Source organism: Cetorhinus maximus, chromosome 21, assembly GCF_964194155.1.
Source record: "Cetorhinus maximus chromosome 21, sCetMax3.hap1.1, whole genome shotgun sequence".
Lineage (NCBI taxonomy): Eukaryota > Metazoa > Chordata > Chondrichthyes > Lamniformes > Cetorhinidae > Cetorhinus > Cetorhinus maximus.
The window spans coordinates 81,278,397-81,296,303 of NC_135899.1; the positions used below are offsets into that span (position 1 = coordinate 81,278,397).

General features: G+C 46.0%; 1 protein-coding gene across 1 annotated transcript in view; it reads right to left on the reverse strand.

The window, feature by feature from the left end:
- mfsd2ab (MFSD2 lysolipid transporter A, lysophospholipid b) overlaps positions 1 to 13,603 on the reverse strand; it is a 59,669-nt gene extending 46,066 nt beyond the window's left edge. Inside the window, exons 1-3 of the mRNA XM_078567265.1 lie at positions 13,420 to 13,603; positions 10,068 to 10,193; positions 8,794 to 8,918 (exon numbers count right to left, since the gene is read on the reverse strand). Coding sequence (XP_078423391.1) covers positions 8,794 to 8,918; positions 10,068 to 10,193; positions 13,420 to 13,509 — 341 coding nt within the window. The 5' untranslated portion in view covers positions 13,510 to 13,603. The remainder of the gene's footprint in view (positions 1 to 8,793; positions 8,919 to 10,067; positions 10,194 to 13,419) is intronic.
- Positions 13,604 to 17,907: the final 4,304 nt, after the last annotated feature.

A 17,907-nucleotide genomic window follows, 5' to 3' on the forward strand; every position in this document is an offset into this window, starting at 1 on the left:
GCCTGGCCCTTCTGAATCCCCCTTTGCCTGTGACCCTTTCAGCTTTGTCCTCTATGACTGTAGAAGGAGCGCCTGCCCACTGCAGGGCAGCCAGAGTAAGCCGTGGCCCTCCAGGTCCCGGGTCTCCAGAGGATGCCCGCCAAGGTCATCCAAGACAATTGGGCCAACTGGTCAGCAGGCTGTCTCCCCCAGTATCTGCAGTGGATAGTGGGGGAGTACCTAGAAGAAGTGCTAGGGAACGGAAGGTTAAGAAGATATGATTTCACATGTGGTTGCACGGGTGCACTATGATTGTTAATGTTCTTACACTATTGTAAATAGACTACACTTGCACTTCAATGAGGTCTAATGTGGTTTAGTTGCAAGTCATAGTCCTTAACCTGTGAGGCACCCCCCCACCCCCCACCCCCAACAACTTCAGGGGGACACCCCAGGCTGGATCTATGTTCCCCAGAAACATGCATGTGCAGGGAGGCAAGGATCTTTTCCAGGGCCCTTGCGAGCCGTGTGCAAGAAGCCTCCCGTGTACGCTGAGCCTTTGCCCTACACGTGCTCATCTGCTGAGACGCTTTAGCATTGTCCGTGCCACGTACCGCGGTTCCTCTTCAGTTGTCCAGTTGAGCTGACCCGCCGCTCTGCCCACCCCGCTGACCCGCCGCTCTGCCCACCCCTGCTGACCCGCTGCTCTGCCCACCCCAGCTGACCCGCCGCTCTGCCCACCCCCGCTGACCCGCCGCTCTGCCCACCCCCGCTGACCCGCCGCTCTGCCCACCCCCGCTGACCCGCCGCTCTGCCCACCCCCGCTGACCCGCCGCTCTGCCCACCCCCGCTGACCCGCCGCTGACCCAATTCCAATGCAGCATCTCGAGATCGCCACCTCGAGGCTCTAGATAGTTGCAAGCGGCCGTGGCGTGTGAGACTTTTCAGGTTGAGTCCAACCTCCCCCTCACCACCCTGTGACCCACACCCTCCCCCCATAACCATTGGCCATCCTGGTGTGACCTTTGATCTCCCCACAACCCTCCCTCTTCACCTCCATCCTGTGCAGGAAAATGTCTGCGTCCCCTTGCTCCCCGAGGAGCCCAGCCCCGTGACAACATGCATGACCCCCTCATCCTGCCTACCCCCCAGAATTACTTCTCTGTCCCCTCCAACAACCCTCAGCGTCCCAACACCCGTCATCACAGGACCCTCCCCCTCCCACTGCCCCCTTTTACACTTACCATCCCTTCCTATCAACAATTCCCTCAGTATGCCCCCCGGGACTCATCAGTTGACACCACCGACTCCTCCCTCTGAACCCTTTTCCCAACTTGCCCTTCATGCCCATTCACACCGACCCCCCCACCATGCCGTTCACACCTGCACAGCACCACGGCCCTTCCCGCCCTCCCGCTCCAAAGCACCTCAGCCATTCCACGAACCCCAGAGCATCTCACTTTCCCCCACCACCCCCAAACTCCCCCACCCGCCTATAGGCCTCCGCAGCTGCCCCACCTCTTCATTCCTCTCCTCCCTGTCTAATCCCAAAGCCCCCCGCAGCACAGACCATCGCCGCCCAACAGTACCCCATGTAGCCTTGCACCTGCGGTGAGAAGATCCACTTCCTGGAAGCGCCTGCGGTGCTATTATCCATGCGGTAGATGCTCCACCCACCCGCCGCCGCACGTGATGCTCCAGGGTCCACGGTCGCTAGAGGCCTCCGTCTTCCGATCTCCTCCAGCTGCCCCAGGCCTTCGACCAGGTGAGTCCCGACATGTCCACGTGTTCCGGACCGGCACGTTTTCTCTCTGGCGGCACAGATAATCGGAAGGGGCGGTGGGTGGGGGGGCGCGGGGGCCACAATTCCGGTCAGGCCTTCATCTGCACCCCATTAACAGGATGCAAAATGGCTTCACGCCAGCCCCTGGCAGGAATGGCAACCCGCCATGATGGGAGGGGGCACACGTTCCTGCCGTTATTTCACGCTGGCAGGAAACCGATTTTTCAGCTCCGGCTGCATTGGCCCCATCACCACCAACCCCCAGCAACCCCCCCAAACCCCAACCCCAACCCCCCCTCCCCCCGCACGCCATTAAACCCACCATTGTTCGGGCTGGAAAAAAAACCACACTGGCCAAGATTATAAGTAAAGCCTTACGAAATGTAAAAGCATTTTGTTTAAAAGTACTTATTGCATACAAACTTTTGGAATTTAGAGGATTGTTTAATTAAGCGGCCAGAGGTCTGCAGGGAGAATGAGCTATTACGAAGGATTGTGATGACTAATGTTCTAATATACAAGGGTATTTTTTCCCCATTTCCCACATCTGCAGCTCCAGGTCTTCTTCCGGTCGGATCTTATTTGGATCCTAAATTCGTTTACCCAGTTTCTGAGCCCTGCAGTGGGCAGGCAGTCTGGGTGCAGCCACTGGATCTGCAGCCTCTTCCCCTTAAACTGGGCCTGTTGCAGGGGAAAAACCCCGAGCTGTGAAGGCAGGATGCGGAAGCTGTAATCCGGAATTGCGGCCTTCAAGTGGATCAGAAGACTCCCTTCCCTCCCCATCCTGATCCCTGGAAACCGTGGGGAGGCTGCACCTCAACTGCTCGCCCACTGTGGGGCTCAGAAACTGGATGAATGGCTTCAAGGTCCAAACAAAACCCAACCGGCACTGCAAGTCTCTCCTGCAAATGATGTCATTGCTTTTCTGCGCATGTGCATACTGGTATTGGTGGCCACCTTGCGTTGGCAGGAGACACAATGTTGGATTTATTTTTGTGTCAGTGTCAACTTATGTATTGTAATAAATTAATCCATTGGTCTTAGCCTGAACTATATGATCTGTCAGCAAGGTGCTTTCCTGCCTATCAAAGAGAATTGGAATGCATGATGGGCTACCCACATAGAACCACATATAAAAGTAGGGATGTTTTGTTACAGTTGTGCAAGGCATTGGTGAGACCGCATCTGGAGTACTGTGATACAGTTTTGGTCTGCTTATTTAAGATAGGATATAAATGCATTAGAAGCAATTCAGAGAAGGTTCACTTGATTGATACCTGGGATGGTTGTGGGGGGGCGGTGTGGGGAGGTTATATTATGAGGAAAGGTTGGACAAGTTTGACCTGTATCCATTGGGTTCAGGAGAATGAGAGGTGATCTTAATGAAACATATAAGATCCTGAGGAGACTTGGCAGGGAGGATGCTGCAAGGATGTTTCCCCTTGTGGGAGAAACTAGGGGACACAGTTTAAAAGTAAGAGGGGGTCTCATTTAAGATGGAGATGAGGAGAATTTTTTTCTCTCAGTGGGTCATGAGTCTTTGGAACTCTCTTCCCCAGAGAGCGGAGAAGGCAGGGCCTTTGAATATTTTTAAGGCTGAGTGAGGTAGATTCTTGACGAACAAGGTTACCGGGGTTGGGAATGTGGAGTTGAGGCCACAATCAGATCAGCCATGATCTTATTGAACAGCAGAGCTGGCTCGAGGGGCCGAATGGCCTACTCCTGCTCCTAATTCACATGTTTGTATGTCCAGAACAAAAGAGTGGTTGTTTTTCCTGCAGCACACAAGCTCCACATGTAAGGTTAGAAATTTCACATCATAAGATGCACTTGCTACCTACAGCAACTGCCTTTGATATGATTGTAAACAAAAAAAAGAGTGCTGGGAGAAAGCCAGTATTACAGTTTTAGCCAACCACTAAATAAATTTTAATTTGGAAGGGAGGGAAAGAATGGGAGGTCTTGTGGCACAGTAGGTAGTATCTCTGCCTCTGAGCCAGAAGCTTCAGGTTCAAGTGCTATTCCCAGGACTTCACAGCCATGGAAGGTGCATCCATAACATGACCAAACGGGTTGATGATCAACCTGCAAATCCTTCCCAATATGCCTATGGCAGACGGTAAGAGCGGGAGAGACTCCTGGTCAGCCCTGCTTGATGCAGAGTGACGCCTCTCAATCTATAGCCTCCAGCTTCAGGCTAGCAACTTGTTCCAGGAGAAACAAGCTACAGAAACAGACATAAGCACGTGCATCGTCTGCTTCATGTGTCTCTAGACACAGTAAGCCCTCTCAGTCTAAGGGGGGAAAAGAACAAGAGAGAGGAGATTTCCATGCCCAGCACTTGTCTGAAAGCTGATTGAAACAATTTTTACCATGTGTGAGTGCAGTCAATTGCACTTGTGAATATAAAGTGGGGGAACCCCCGAGACAGGATAACATGGAGGCTTACGTTATGTACATCCCCTGAGGACCCTTCGGTCGGTTTACCTTTTATAGGCAAGGTTTGTTTTTGAGGAAGATGGCACCAGCCAACATAAATAGTAGAGAACAACCAACAGAGGTTGTAAGGCTCTGCTAGAATGCTGCTCTCCAAGGGCTGTATGTAAAAATGGAAAAAAAAGTGGCTTTAGAGACTTGGGAAGTGGCTGAATGGAATGAATCCTCCAACATTTAAATGCAAGCAGCAGGTACAACACTTCCATTGTTGTAACCTTCAGCAGCTCAGCTCCTCCTGACCCCGACACCATGCATCCAGAAGCAAACAAATAGTATTTTATTTCAACATATCAATTGTAGAATTTTGATACAAAAACAAAATACAATTTAAAAAAAACATTGATTTCGGCACAATTCTAGCACAAGTAAACTGGAGGCAGGGCTGACATATGGAAGGCCGGTTTAGAATTTCTGGCAACGTTTCAGTTACTTTCAACATATCAAACAGTCGTTTCAGATAAACTATGGTATTTCCTTCCAAATATAAATCTTTGAACTTTCGTGTGATCACTTAATTCAATAATAGTTTGCCATTTCAAGAATAAACTATCATGCTCAAGTCAAATTGGAGATCAAGGTATGTGCGGCATAGTGTCCTTGTGGACGAAGTTCCCTCATTTTGTGGGGTTAGCAGTGAGGCATTGCTCCCTTCCAAACCGGCATCCCAAAGAAAGAAATAGTCAAGCTTTCGCAAGGAGATTCAATCCCCGCTGAGAACCTTCCAGCCCATGATCTAGCACTCCACCAAAAGAAATTTCAAACTCCCTACGAACCTCCTTGCATTTCTATCGTAACTCACCTTTCGGAGGTGCTCCTCATGTAACAGAATTCTTAAAACACTTTGGCAAAAGGTGAACATCAAGCAAGAAAATGGAGGCATTCTAGTGGAAAACCAAAGGCATGTTCAGATGGATGGTGTTTTATAAGGTTTTGAAGAGCAGAGCAAAAGATAGCAAGGCAGAATGGTTTTGAAACAGATGTGCAGAGAGTAGGCTTGTAATAACTTAATGATCAGTCTCCAACAGGGAAGTGGACAAGTCTGGGCGGTGAACTCAAGAGTCAGAGGAACATAAGGAATGCCAAAACAAAAATAAAAATACCTGGAAAAACTCAGCAGGTCTGGCAGCATCTGCGGAGAGGAACACAGTTAACGTTTCGAGTCCATATGACTCTTCAACAGAACTAAGTAAAGGAATAATAATAATAATAATAATAATAATAATAATAATAATAATAATAAGGAATGCCAGTTGGATTAATGGCCGGAGAATCTTAGTCAAATAGGTTGGAATGAGACTATGGATATTGATGTTGATCTTAAAATCAGCCCAGAATTCTGAATTAGGTGAAGAGTGGAGATGGGGGAAAACAGAGAAGGCAACTTGGAGAGCATTAGAATAAGTATTCGTCAAATGAATGAGGGTTTCAGTAGGGAGGTGAATGAGGTAAGGACGTAATGGAGCAAAGTTCTGGTGGTTGAAGAAAATAGTGATAGCAACAAGGCTGATGAGAGGTTGAACAATGATGTGGACTACTGGGCTCAGATTGTCCTAGGTACATGAATGCTCATCTTTACAAAGTCTTCCAGAAGCTCTGGGGAGGGGAGGGGGAGGCAGGGACTTGGTTAATTCCATGTATCAGGCTACCTTGTGACCTTTCTGCTGCAGTCTGATTATTGAAATCTTAGCAATGATGCCTCATGTCAAACAATTTAACATCTCTCCAGGCTCTGTTAAGGGTTAAATCTCTCGAAGATATTTTATAACTGTGGTTCCTATTCATATGTTGCCAACTATAATTCTGGATGGATGACAGAAGAGTCTAATATGATGCATTTATTTTATTAATAAATGTACCAAATGTGATCATTATATAAGTGACTAAAAGCATTCACAGTTCCACAAGCTTACGTGGATCTGAGGAGAGTTTTAAGAGTTTCGTAGGAACGAGTGAAGTGTATTTACTGCTGTAAAACTGTTGTTTTGTCTTGCCAAAAAAGAGGGAGCCATTGGCTAAGCTTCACATTGAGGCACTGAGGGATGAGGCACAGACACGCCAATCAAAAAATTGAGTTGCCAACTTATTTCAGCAGAAGTCCAGTTCTAGTCCGACTCCAGGGAAGAGGCCACATTAGAGGCAATGTAACTGCATCATGTGACTGGTCTCGCATGTTTGAACAAACATGTGCCAGGAATTAGACCCTGTTGTCAAATGTGCCAAGGTCCCACTGGCAGTTGTGCAGTTTGCAGATAAAGCTGCTCTACAGCAACCCTAATTGAGCAGGGGTTAGGCAGAAGAAATAACCACGTTGATATCCTGGCAGCATCCATTTTTATGCCTTGCTACCATTAATTTTCGAAGAATTTGTAAAGGAATGTTTACCTATTCCTCAGCCTGTGCGCATGCCAACACTACCAAAAGGTACTGTAAACTCTTTTTACTGCTGACACATCGGACTGAAGTTTCGCTCCAGGCCTGGGAAACAGAGGCTGGAATTGTTTCTTGGTCCCAAAACCACATCAAGTCATTCCTTTCAGGATGCTGCAGCATGCGTTCATTTATTAATCCTCCATTCTAGCTTTTGAAGTATATGTTGTACCTCAAACTTCTATAAAACACTTCTCTTTCTCCTTAATAATTTTGCCCAATCACATCTTAACAACAACTCACAGTTATATAGTGCCTTGAACATAGAGATCAGCAGGGGCTAGGCCATGGAGGGATTTAAACACAGAGGAGAATTTTAAATTTGAGGCGTTGTTGGACTGTGAGCCAACATAACTCAGTGGGCACAGGCGCAATGGGTGAATGGGACTTGGTGCGAGCTAAGGTATGAATAGCAATTTTTTTGGATCTTTAACACCTCCACTGTCACCAGATTAGTAGTGAGACATGACGATAGTCAGCCTGTTGCATTAAGTCCATGGGTTTACTTAATATCAGACTGCTGCTTGGCATTTCTAACTATCAAAAGGATGATAGGATAATGATATTAGTGGCTCCAAGGCCAAACTGTTGTTGCCACCTAAAGACTAGTGCTCCTTTAATATTAACTTCACAATTGAGTGCATCTGCTTAGAATTCAACTGCACTTAATGGGGTGACCCCAAGACTAGATCAAAGGGGAAAAAATTGCTGTTATCACAGTTGCAAAGTTAGAATAATGGTGAACAGGTTAATACCATGTCTGATTCATTGATCAGTCTTGATGTCTTAAGCAGAATGATTCACAACACCCACACACAGACTTGCAACCATGGAATCTCCTCAAGAGGAGAGATTACAAAGCTTTAGAAGCAAGATAAAACTTTGTTTTTGAAGAATGGCTCAACCATGAAGCCAGCATTCTGATTCAAAACATATCTAGGGAGTAATTTTGCAACCCTTCCCCTGGGGGGCAGGGAGAGCATAATATCAGCATAGTTGTGACGTACACTGTAGTTTAGAGTGGAACCCAGACCTGTCATGTTTCTAAACCATTTAAGTCAAGTTAGAATTCTGGTCTGGGTGCAGGCCCACCCATGTTGGAATATTTTGATCCACTCAGAGAATTCCACTCAACATTCCCTTCTTCGGCCCTTTCTCACCCACCTGGTTGGTCCAGACAAGTGTAATCAATCATTGTGGGGATGGGCGAGGCATCGATTATCTTTAGAAGGGAGCCCCTCCATTTCCTGCAGGGAGTCTCAATTCTTTGAATATTTTAGTTTTGGGCCTCAAAACACCCCTGAGTCTTCCCCTCATTTGAAGGGCCAGCGTGCCACTATCACTGTCCAACAGCAAAGCTGGGCATCGGCCTCTGTTGCGTCCCATTGGCACAGAATATCTTCACTGAGATCTGGGGCAGAGTCACAAAGAGGTCAAACCTTGTTGAGTAGAAGTTTCATTCCATTGTAGTCTGGGTGGAAATTTTAGGCTGTCATTGAGTAGAAAATTCTTTGTGCTTGCAAAAACAGAACTTTCTAACATTACCACTGAATTCAAATTATGAGTTCGGGAATATTGTAAGAGTCAGCGTGTTTCCAATACGGGGAGCAAGACAATATAAACCATTTATAGACCATATAACTAAATCCATAGACCATGACCTTAGTCACACCTCTTGCCCATGTGCAAAATAAGACATTTTAAATCCGTTATAGTCACACAGATTCTTACTGCAAACTTCTTCTCACTATTGAAAGACATTCTGTGGTTGCAACAGTAGCTTCATTATAGTCAGTCACAGAGCTGAAACTCTGAAGGTAGACCCCTGATAATCAGCACTTTTGTCAGTTCCCAGGCATTTATAAGAATGAGGTTAGACTCTGGTCTGCCACATTTATAGCATAACATTACGATCTGCTTTGAAATGCAGACAATGCGACAACATTAAATAAGAAACGCATGGTCCATGCAAAAATGCAGATTTAAGCTTGTATGGTCCCTTGTTTTGCATTTAGTGAATAACGGCACAGATAAAGGTTTTCCCACACCCTGCTGATCCTCATCAGTAATATACAATGTGAAACCCTCAATCACAAAAACCTTCTTACCATGGCAACAGTCTCCCGAATCTTGTCCATTTACTTCTGCTTATGAGAAAACCGATAGTTGGATCAGTGATGGCATCCCAGGCTCGGCCAATGAAGAGGATCAAGGATGCAGATGATGGATGAAGCTGTGTTAAGAAAATGTGGGACACAGCTAAGCAGAATAAAATAATTCATTTGTGCAGTACAAAAGTACATTGGCCTGCAGAAGATAAATGTACTACACTGATCAGCACAAACGTTTGTATGTAGAAGACATTCCATGACAGTCTAAATGTTATCTGTGACATTCAATGCATGGGTTAACTTACGATCTTACTGAGCTTCTATAGGTGAACTTGGCTGACAAGATTGCTTTAGTTATTTTTCACTTCCTCACCAATATTCTCCCTTCCCCTAATGGAATTAGTTCCATGCTGAGATACTGGTCTTTAAGCACTGGGTATCCTCTGGAACCTCAAGGACACAGCCATTATCCATGTGAGCCTTGAAAATGCGTGTTGCCAAGCTGTTTGATAATAGAAGCCTCACAGCCCAGTCTGATCCTGTCTCTAGTTGACCGACATACATATTCATTCCCAGCAGGGATTCTTGGATAGCAATCAGGAGCAGGAACCTCAATTTCTCTCTTGCTAACCTAGACCCCGAGGCTAACTGTAACACCCCCAGCACTGGCCAGCTAAAAACAGACTGCAGATCAAATCTAGCACATACTTCATCAAATGGCATAGTTACTCTTTGTATTGAAGATGGGGGTGGAGGAAGCGCTTAATACATATTATGTATATAGGGGCTAATGATATTTGAGAATTCCTCATTTAATTGAAATATCTTTTTTTCCCCCCCAAGCAGAAATAACTCCACTCCGCTATCATAGTTGAAGGTATTTCTCAGTTCTAAAAAAATTTTTCTGCAATAACTAAATGATGGAATTGCAAGTATTGATTCTGTAGCCTTTTGATTCACATAAACTTCAGCTTTACAATACAGAGGTCACAGCATTTTGGGTGGTAAATAATGTATTGGTGCAAACTTGTGGGGAATTCCATGCCTAAGATTTGCAAATCCTAATAATCAACAAAATCCATTGGGCGTTTGAGATAAAAAAATCACCTTTTGATCTGTCTTGCACTATTTCCCTCGTGATAACTGATATTAGAAATGTGAACACTTACTATTTTAACATCACACTCTCATTTCAGTCAGTAATCATTAACCCGGCCTAATTCTTTGGCGAAAACGATGCATATCAATATTACTGAATCAGCAGGGCTTACTTGAGCTACATCCAACAGGTAAATTTGCAGGAAGAATCCAATGGCACATCCTGTTATCTGATAGGGCGCTCCACCAATAGCATAACACAGCTTATTGCATACTGATAGATTCTTTCTCACTTCCCTCTGAAAGGAAAGAGTTAAATATGTTTTAAAAAAAAGAGCCATCACTTTTTGGGCTAAGTTTTCATCCCAATGACTGACAATATACAAACTGTTGATACGAGTTTAGACGTCAGTTTGAATCAGTAACGGCTACTAATTCCACATTCTAATCAGCACAGACATATATGAGAACTATTATACTTAAAATGCCTGGTTTCACCTATGTTCCCCAAAATAATTTATTAGTCTATTATGTCTGTTCTAATTTAGATAACACAAGGACATCCTTGGTACAATAATTCTCAATAACAGGCTCCACTTGGTAATGCCAACATCTGATTGAACCATACGAACCAAAAGTCCAGGTTTAACACCCAATGTGTGTTGAGTTAGGTGATGTCAGCCAGCACATTAAGTATTGTACACTATTTGTAGAGTATCTTGCACTCGCTCTGTCCACATACTTACCAGTAATTAGATAATAATTATGTGATGTATTCACTGTATTATAAACTCCTCCTGTCATTAACATGTCAAGCCATAAAATAAAAAGGCAAGCAATATACAGAATTACACAATTCTCTGAATCCAGAGATTACATACGGTATTTAGCATTCTCCAAGAGCAGAATCTTCAGCACTACAGAGGGTGGTGCATTTGCACTGAGTTACATCGGCATGAAAGTCCCTGATTCAACTGTCAGTTTGTCTTGCTTGTCGGAGATTCACAAACAGTTATCAATGAAAATGGATAGCAAGGTCCAAATGACATTGGGTGGGGGGGGGGGGGTGGGAATAGCAAGGATTTCTGCCCCTGCTTGCTATTCAGTAATGCGTGCTGTAAAATTGTAGATGCCAGGCAAGAATGGGATACCCTCCTCTGTCAACTACCCTGCCAACAATCGTAGATGAAGAATTGCCAGTTGGGATAAGATGTTGGCGATAGGTGCTTTGCATAATTATGGGGGGGTGGGGGTGGGTGTTAAATTGCTAAGAATCGCAGTTAGAATACAATCCTCTGCTATAATGCTCTATTTTCAGTATGATCGCAAACATACTTCTTTCTGGTGCTCAAAGTTGCAGCATGCTGGGGACAGCATTCTTAATTCAGTTATAGACAGAGGTCCACAGCACAGAAAAAGGCCCTTCGGCCCATCGAGTCTGCGCCGGTCAAACAAGTACCTAACTATTCTAATCCCATTTTCCAGCACCAGGCCCATACATAGCCTTGTATGCCATGGCATCGCAAGTGGACATCCAAATACTTCTTAAATCTTATGTTATGAAACTTATGTTTCAGCATTATTTTTTTAAAAGGTGAGTATGGGTTATGTCAGAAAACACATACACCAGTTTAATTGCTCCAGGATTATCCCCACACACACACACACACACACACAACCTTGTGCTTTGCTTTGGTTCTAACCAGTTTTATTTTTGGGCGGGAGGAAATCTCGAAAGGAGGGTAGGGTCTAAAAGTGTAATATGGCCAGGGGTAATGTGAAAATTGGCAGGGGGAAATCTTGAATTCCTAGTTGCCCTGGGATAAAAGGGCTGCACTATTTACCAGAACTTCTCCGAAATCCAATGCGTTTTACAGGAGCAAATGGATGGTTTGGAAAGTAACAGAATGATCCTGGGGGTGCAAGATCGCTACTTTAGATCCAGAAACAAATCAGCCATTGATTTGTAAACTGAGGTATTCGGTGCCTCCCCTCCCCTTGCACTTTGTAAAAAATGATTGAGCTGTCTCTGAGGTTTCCTTCCCGGAAATAAATCCGAAGAGAGGGGTTTTCTCAGATCTCCCTGAGTTTTTATCTAAAGCAGTTGCAGTTGGTTAATTCCGCTCGCACTTCCTGCAGAGGGTGTTGGACACCTCTGGTGCTTGAATCATGTACAAGTTACAAGGGCTTCCCTCTCTCTCTAGGGTCGCCTGGAACTTGTACATGTCTCACCGCCTGCAGAATAAAGCTGATCCGCATGTGGGAGGTGCAGTAGCTCCCGGGACTAACTTTGAGAAGTGCACTCACTACAAAAAAAAACACACAAAAATGTAGAAGTAGTTTAACTCCCTACACGGGTTTACAGGCGGATTCGTTTACAAATAGGGGGCATAAAACGTGGTTACTGGCAAGGCACACAGGAACGAAGGAATTGGTTTGCAATGACCGGGGTGGTTTGGTTTCTCACTTTCCGAACAGTTTGCGAGTGAGGCTGGTCTGTCGGGGAATGAATGGCCAGACAGACAGACACAGACAGACAGACACCTCTAAATAACAGGCCAATCAAACAGCCAAATACAGAGATTTCACAACTAACACATGGCAGCGCCAGTCACGGGACCATGAGTTCTCATTCCCTTATATGAATCGTTAAATTAACCTCCCCCCCCCCATAATTCCTGAACAAACCACCCCCCCCCAAAAAAAATCTCCCTCTTTAATAATTAGGAGAGAATATTTCAACCAGTTTTTCTCCACTTGCTTAAGTACAGCATTACCGAAAGTTTCATTTCACCCCTCCCTCTCTCCCTCCTCCCTCCCTCCCTATCCTAGACAATTTCCAATTGACATTCAGAATTTTGAATTCGCTAATCATACAAATTGATATTGAGAGTCTTCCCAGTTCACTGTAACTTCCAGTGAAAGAGGCAATGGAGTGAGTGTGAGTGTCTCTCTCTCTCTCTCTCCACAAATCGGTCTGACAAACTGACCAGTTTTAAATCTAATTCGGATTATGAACGGAACAGCTGGCGGGTTGGTGTTTTAAAGGTGAAAGGAGTTTGGGGTGGAGACGCGTGGAAACCGAACCCAGTGACTTTTAAATAACAATTCTGCCTCTTTAACTGGCTGCCTTTAAACACACACTCACTCACACAGACACACACTCACTCACACAGACACACAGACTCACACACACTCACTCACACAGACACACACTCACTCACACACACAGACTCACTCACACAGACACACACAGACTCACACACACTCACTCACACACACACACACTCTCACTCACACAGACTCACACTCACTCACACACACACTCTCACTCACACACACACAGACTCACAAAAATCCCTCACAAAAGCTGGTCTGATTTTTCATTCAGACTGTTCAGTAAATGCCGTCCCGTGTTCCGGGCCAGGACTTGGTCGGTGATTATTGAAGTTTTTGAAGTCCTGTGAAGTTTTTGGGGGTGGGGGGAGAGCCCTTGTCCCCCCCGCCTCAGCCCACCCCTTTTACCTGTCTGAGTCTCCGCTCCTCCGGCGCTATTGTCTGGGGCTGGAGGAAACTGGCGGCGCTGTAAGTCTCCCCACCTTGTCCCTTAGCCATAGTCCATGCGAGTGTGTTTAGCTACAACTCGTCATCGTACATTTAGTTGAATGGACCCAGCTGTCTCTCTTTTCCCGCCCATTGCTGCGTTACCACGTAAGCAACAAAAGGGTGTGATCCTGTCTCCCGAATCCACCACATCGGCTGATGGCCTGGCCGGGAATTGCTCGGGTTCCGTAGCTTGTGGCTCAGGGAATGTTCATCCACCCAGGGATGTGGAAAACTTCCTTTCCCTGTTTTAAGTAAAACATGTTGGAAAATTGCACATAGGTTCTTTCAAGTTTCTGGGGGGGGTGAGGGGTTGAGGGGAGGGGAGGGGGGGTTGAGGGGAGGGGAGGGGGGGTTGAGGGGAGGGGAGGGGGGGTTGAGGGGAGGGGGGGTTGAGGGGAGGGGGGGGTTGAGGGGAGGGGGGGGTTGAGGGGAGGGGGGGGTTGAGGGGAGGGGAGGGGGTGAGGGAGGGGAGGGGGGGTTGAGGGGAGGGGAGGTTGAGGGGAGGGGAGGGGGTGAGAGGGGGTGAGGGGGGGTGGGGGTGAGGGGTGGGGGTGGGGGGGGTGGGGGTGAGGGGAGGGGGTGAGGGAGGGGAGGGGGGGTTGAGGGGAGGGGAGGTTGAGGGGAGGGGAGGTTGAGGGGAGGGGAGGGGGTGAGGGGGGTGAGAGGGGGTGAGGGGTGGGGGTGGGGGGGGTGGGGGTGAGAGGGGTTGGGGGGGTGGGGGGGGTGGGGGGGGTGAGGTGGGGGGGGTGAGGGGTGGTGGGGGGGGTGGGGGTGAGAGGGGTTGGGGGGGTGGGGGGGGTGGGGGGGGTGAGGTGGGGGGGGTGAGGGGTTGGGGGTGAGGTGGGGGAGTGGGGGGTGAGATGGGGGGGGTGAGGGGTTGGGAGTGAGGTGGGTGGGTGAGGGGTTGGGGTGAGGTGAGGGGTTGGGGTGAGGGGTTGGGGTGAGGTGGGGGGCCTTGGTGGCCCTGCAGATGTCTCAATTCAAAAGGTCATTCAGTCTCATGTAGGCTTATATTTGCTGATTTGCCTCATTTTTTGCATCTTTTGAGCCGAGAAGTTTGGAAAAGGGCCACCCTTAGCGGTGTTGCAACTTAAATTGTGAGATCTGGTAGTATTACCCAGTGATTTTCAAACTGGAGTCCATTGAGACCTTACACTGTAGGGTTGCCAACTGTGATTAAATGTAAACACTCGGTCTGTCCGCAAGTATAACCCAGACCTCCCTGTCGTTTGCCATTTCAACACTCCACCCCGCTCTCATGCCCACATGTCCGTCCTTGGCTTGCTGCAATGTTCCAGCGAAGCTCAACGCAAACTGGAGGAACAGCACCTCATCTTCCGACTAGGCACTTTACAGCCTTCCGGGCTGAATATTGAGTTCAACAACTTTAGATCATGAACTCTCTCCTCCATCCCCACCCCCTTTCCGATCCCCCTTTTTTCTAATAATTTATATATATATTTTTTTAAATACATTTTTCTTTTCCCACCTATTTCTATTATTATTTTAAAATTTATTTCCATCCATTGTTTTATCTCCACCTTTTAGCCCATTTCGATCCCTTCCCCCCACCCCACCCCACCCCCACCAGGACCATCTGTCACTTGCTCGTCCTGCTTTCTACCCTTAATGTCACCATTAGCACATCCTTTAGCCAATATCACCACCATCAACACCCCTTTGTCCTTTTGTTTATGACATCTTTAGCAATCTCTTCTTTGCCTTCACCTATCACTGACCCTCTATCCAGCTCCACCTGTCCCACCCCCCTCAAACATCTTATATTTCACCTCATTTCTATTTTTCTTTAGTTCTGACGAAGAATCATACGGACTCGAAACGTTAACTGTGTTCCCCTCTGCAGATGCTGTCAGACTTGCTGAGCTTTTCCAGCTCTTTTTGTTTTTATTTCAGATTTCCAGTATCCGCAGTATTTTGCTTTTATCTTAGTGGTTAAATGTATTTCTGGAGGTTTCATCACATGACTTGCCCCACACACCAGCCATTAGTCAGCCAACTCATTCACCTCTGTGAGTACTGCCTTCCTACGCCAATTGGAAAGCAAAAAGACTCATTACCCAAGATGCTTGATGTCAACCAAACAGTTTTTTTCAATATCTTTATATTGGGAAGAGAAATGTTTTTTTTTAAAAAAAATCTTTTTTTTTAATGTCCAGGGCTGAACATAAGAAATAGGAGCAGGAGTAGGCCATTCAGCCCCTCAAGCCTGCCCCACCATTCAATAAGATCATGGCTGATCTGCCCCAGGCCTCAACTCCTATTTCGTGCCAGCTCCTCATAGCCCTCAACTCCCCGATACTTCAAAAATCTATCTACCTCCTCTTTAAATACTTTCAGTGATCTAGCCTCCACAATTCTCTGGGGTACAGAATTCCAGACATTCACTACCCTCTGAGAGAAATTCCTCGCATCACAGTTTTAAATGTGTATCCCCTTATTCTGTAACAATGTCCCTTAGTTTGAGATTCCCCCACTAGTGGAAACATCTACCCTGTCAAACCCCCTCAGAATCTTGTAAGTTCAATAAGATTATCCTTCATTCTTCTAAACTCTAATGAATAAAGGCCTAACCTGTTTAGCCGTTCTTGATAAGTCAACCCCTTCATCCCAGGAATCAGCCTAGTGAATCTCTTTTGAACTGCCTCCAATGCCAGTATATCCTTTCTTAAATACAGGGACCAAAACTGTACACAGTACTCCAGGTTTGGCCTCACAAACACCCTGTACAGTTGTAACAAGACTTCCCTATTTTTAAACTCCAACCCCTAGCAATACAGGCCAAAATTCCATTTGCCTTCTTAATGACTTGCTGCACCTACATGCTAACTTTTTGTGTTTCATGCACAAGAACACCCAGATCCCTCTGTGCTGCACTTTTTTGGAGTCTCTCTCCATTTAAATAAGTCTGACTTTTGATTCTTCCCACCAAAGTGCATAACCTCACACTCTCGTACATTAAACTCCATCTGCTAAGTTTTTGCCCACTCACTTGACCTATCTAGATCCCTTTGCAGATTCCTTATGTCCTCATAACAACATGCCCTCCCACCAATTTTTTGTATCATCAGCAAATTTGGATACATTACACTCTGCCCCCTCCCCCAAGTCATTGATATAGATAGTAAATAATTGAGGCCATAAGACTAATCTTTGTGACACTCCGCTAATTACATCTTTCCAACCTGACTAATCCCGACTCTCTGTCTTCTGTATTAACCAATCCTCAATCCATGCCAATATATTACCCCCAATACCGTGAGTTCCTATCTTGTGCAATAACCTTTTATGTGGCACTTTATCGAATGCCTTCTGGAAATCCAAACACGCTACATCTACCGGTTCCCCTTTATCAACTCTGCTTGTTATATATTCAAAGAACTCTAGCAAATTTGTCAAACATGATTTCCCTTTCACAAAACCATATTGACTCGGTTTGATTGCGTTCAGCTTTTCTAAATGTCCTGCTACTTCATCCTTAATAATAGCAGTGTCTTCGAGATTGACCTTCAAATCTGGAGACTCCAGGCCAACCCTGGAGGATTGGCAACCCTATCCAGGAGGATAAAATAATTCAATGATGAGTTTGTTGTGAGCTAGGAGCCGGGAGTGGAGTGCAGCCACCTGGGGACCTTGTCCAAGTGAGTGGGTTTTGAGTGAGTTAAAACTGGGTGCAATGTGTGAGGCAGAATGGGATAACATGTCTCGCTTCAGAAAGGACCATACATGGATGAGTATTGAGAATAGCACAAAGATCACCAGGCAGAATTGAGGGTGGATGGTGGTATAGTCGTAATGTCACTGGACTAGTAATACAAAGGTTTGGGCTAATGCTCTGGGGACCATGGGTTCAAACCCATATGGCAGCTGGTGGAGTTTGAATCCAATTAAGTTTAAAAAAAAATCTGGAATTGGTTCAGTAATGGTGACAATGAAAACATTGCTGATTGTTATAAAAACCCACCTAGTTCACTAATGTCCTTTAGGGAAGGAAACCTTCTGTACTTACCTGGTCTGGCCTACATTTGACTCCAGACACACAACAATGAACATAGGAAATAGGAACAGGAGTAGACCATTCGGCCCCGAAGCCTGCTCCACCATTCAATAAGATCGTGGCTGATCTTCTTGTGTTTCAATTTCCATGTTCCCATCCAACCCCGATAACCATTGATTCCCTTGCCTAACAAGAATCTATCCATCTCTACCTTAAAAATATTCAATGGCCTCGCCTCCACCATTTTCTGAGGCAGAGAGTTCCAAAGTCACACAACCTTCTGAGAGAAAAAAATTCTCCTCATCTGTGTCCTAAAAGGGCGACCCCTAATTTTAAAACAGTGCCCCCTAGTTCTGGATCACCCACAAGAGGAAACATCCTTTCCACGTCCA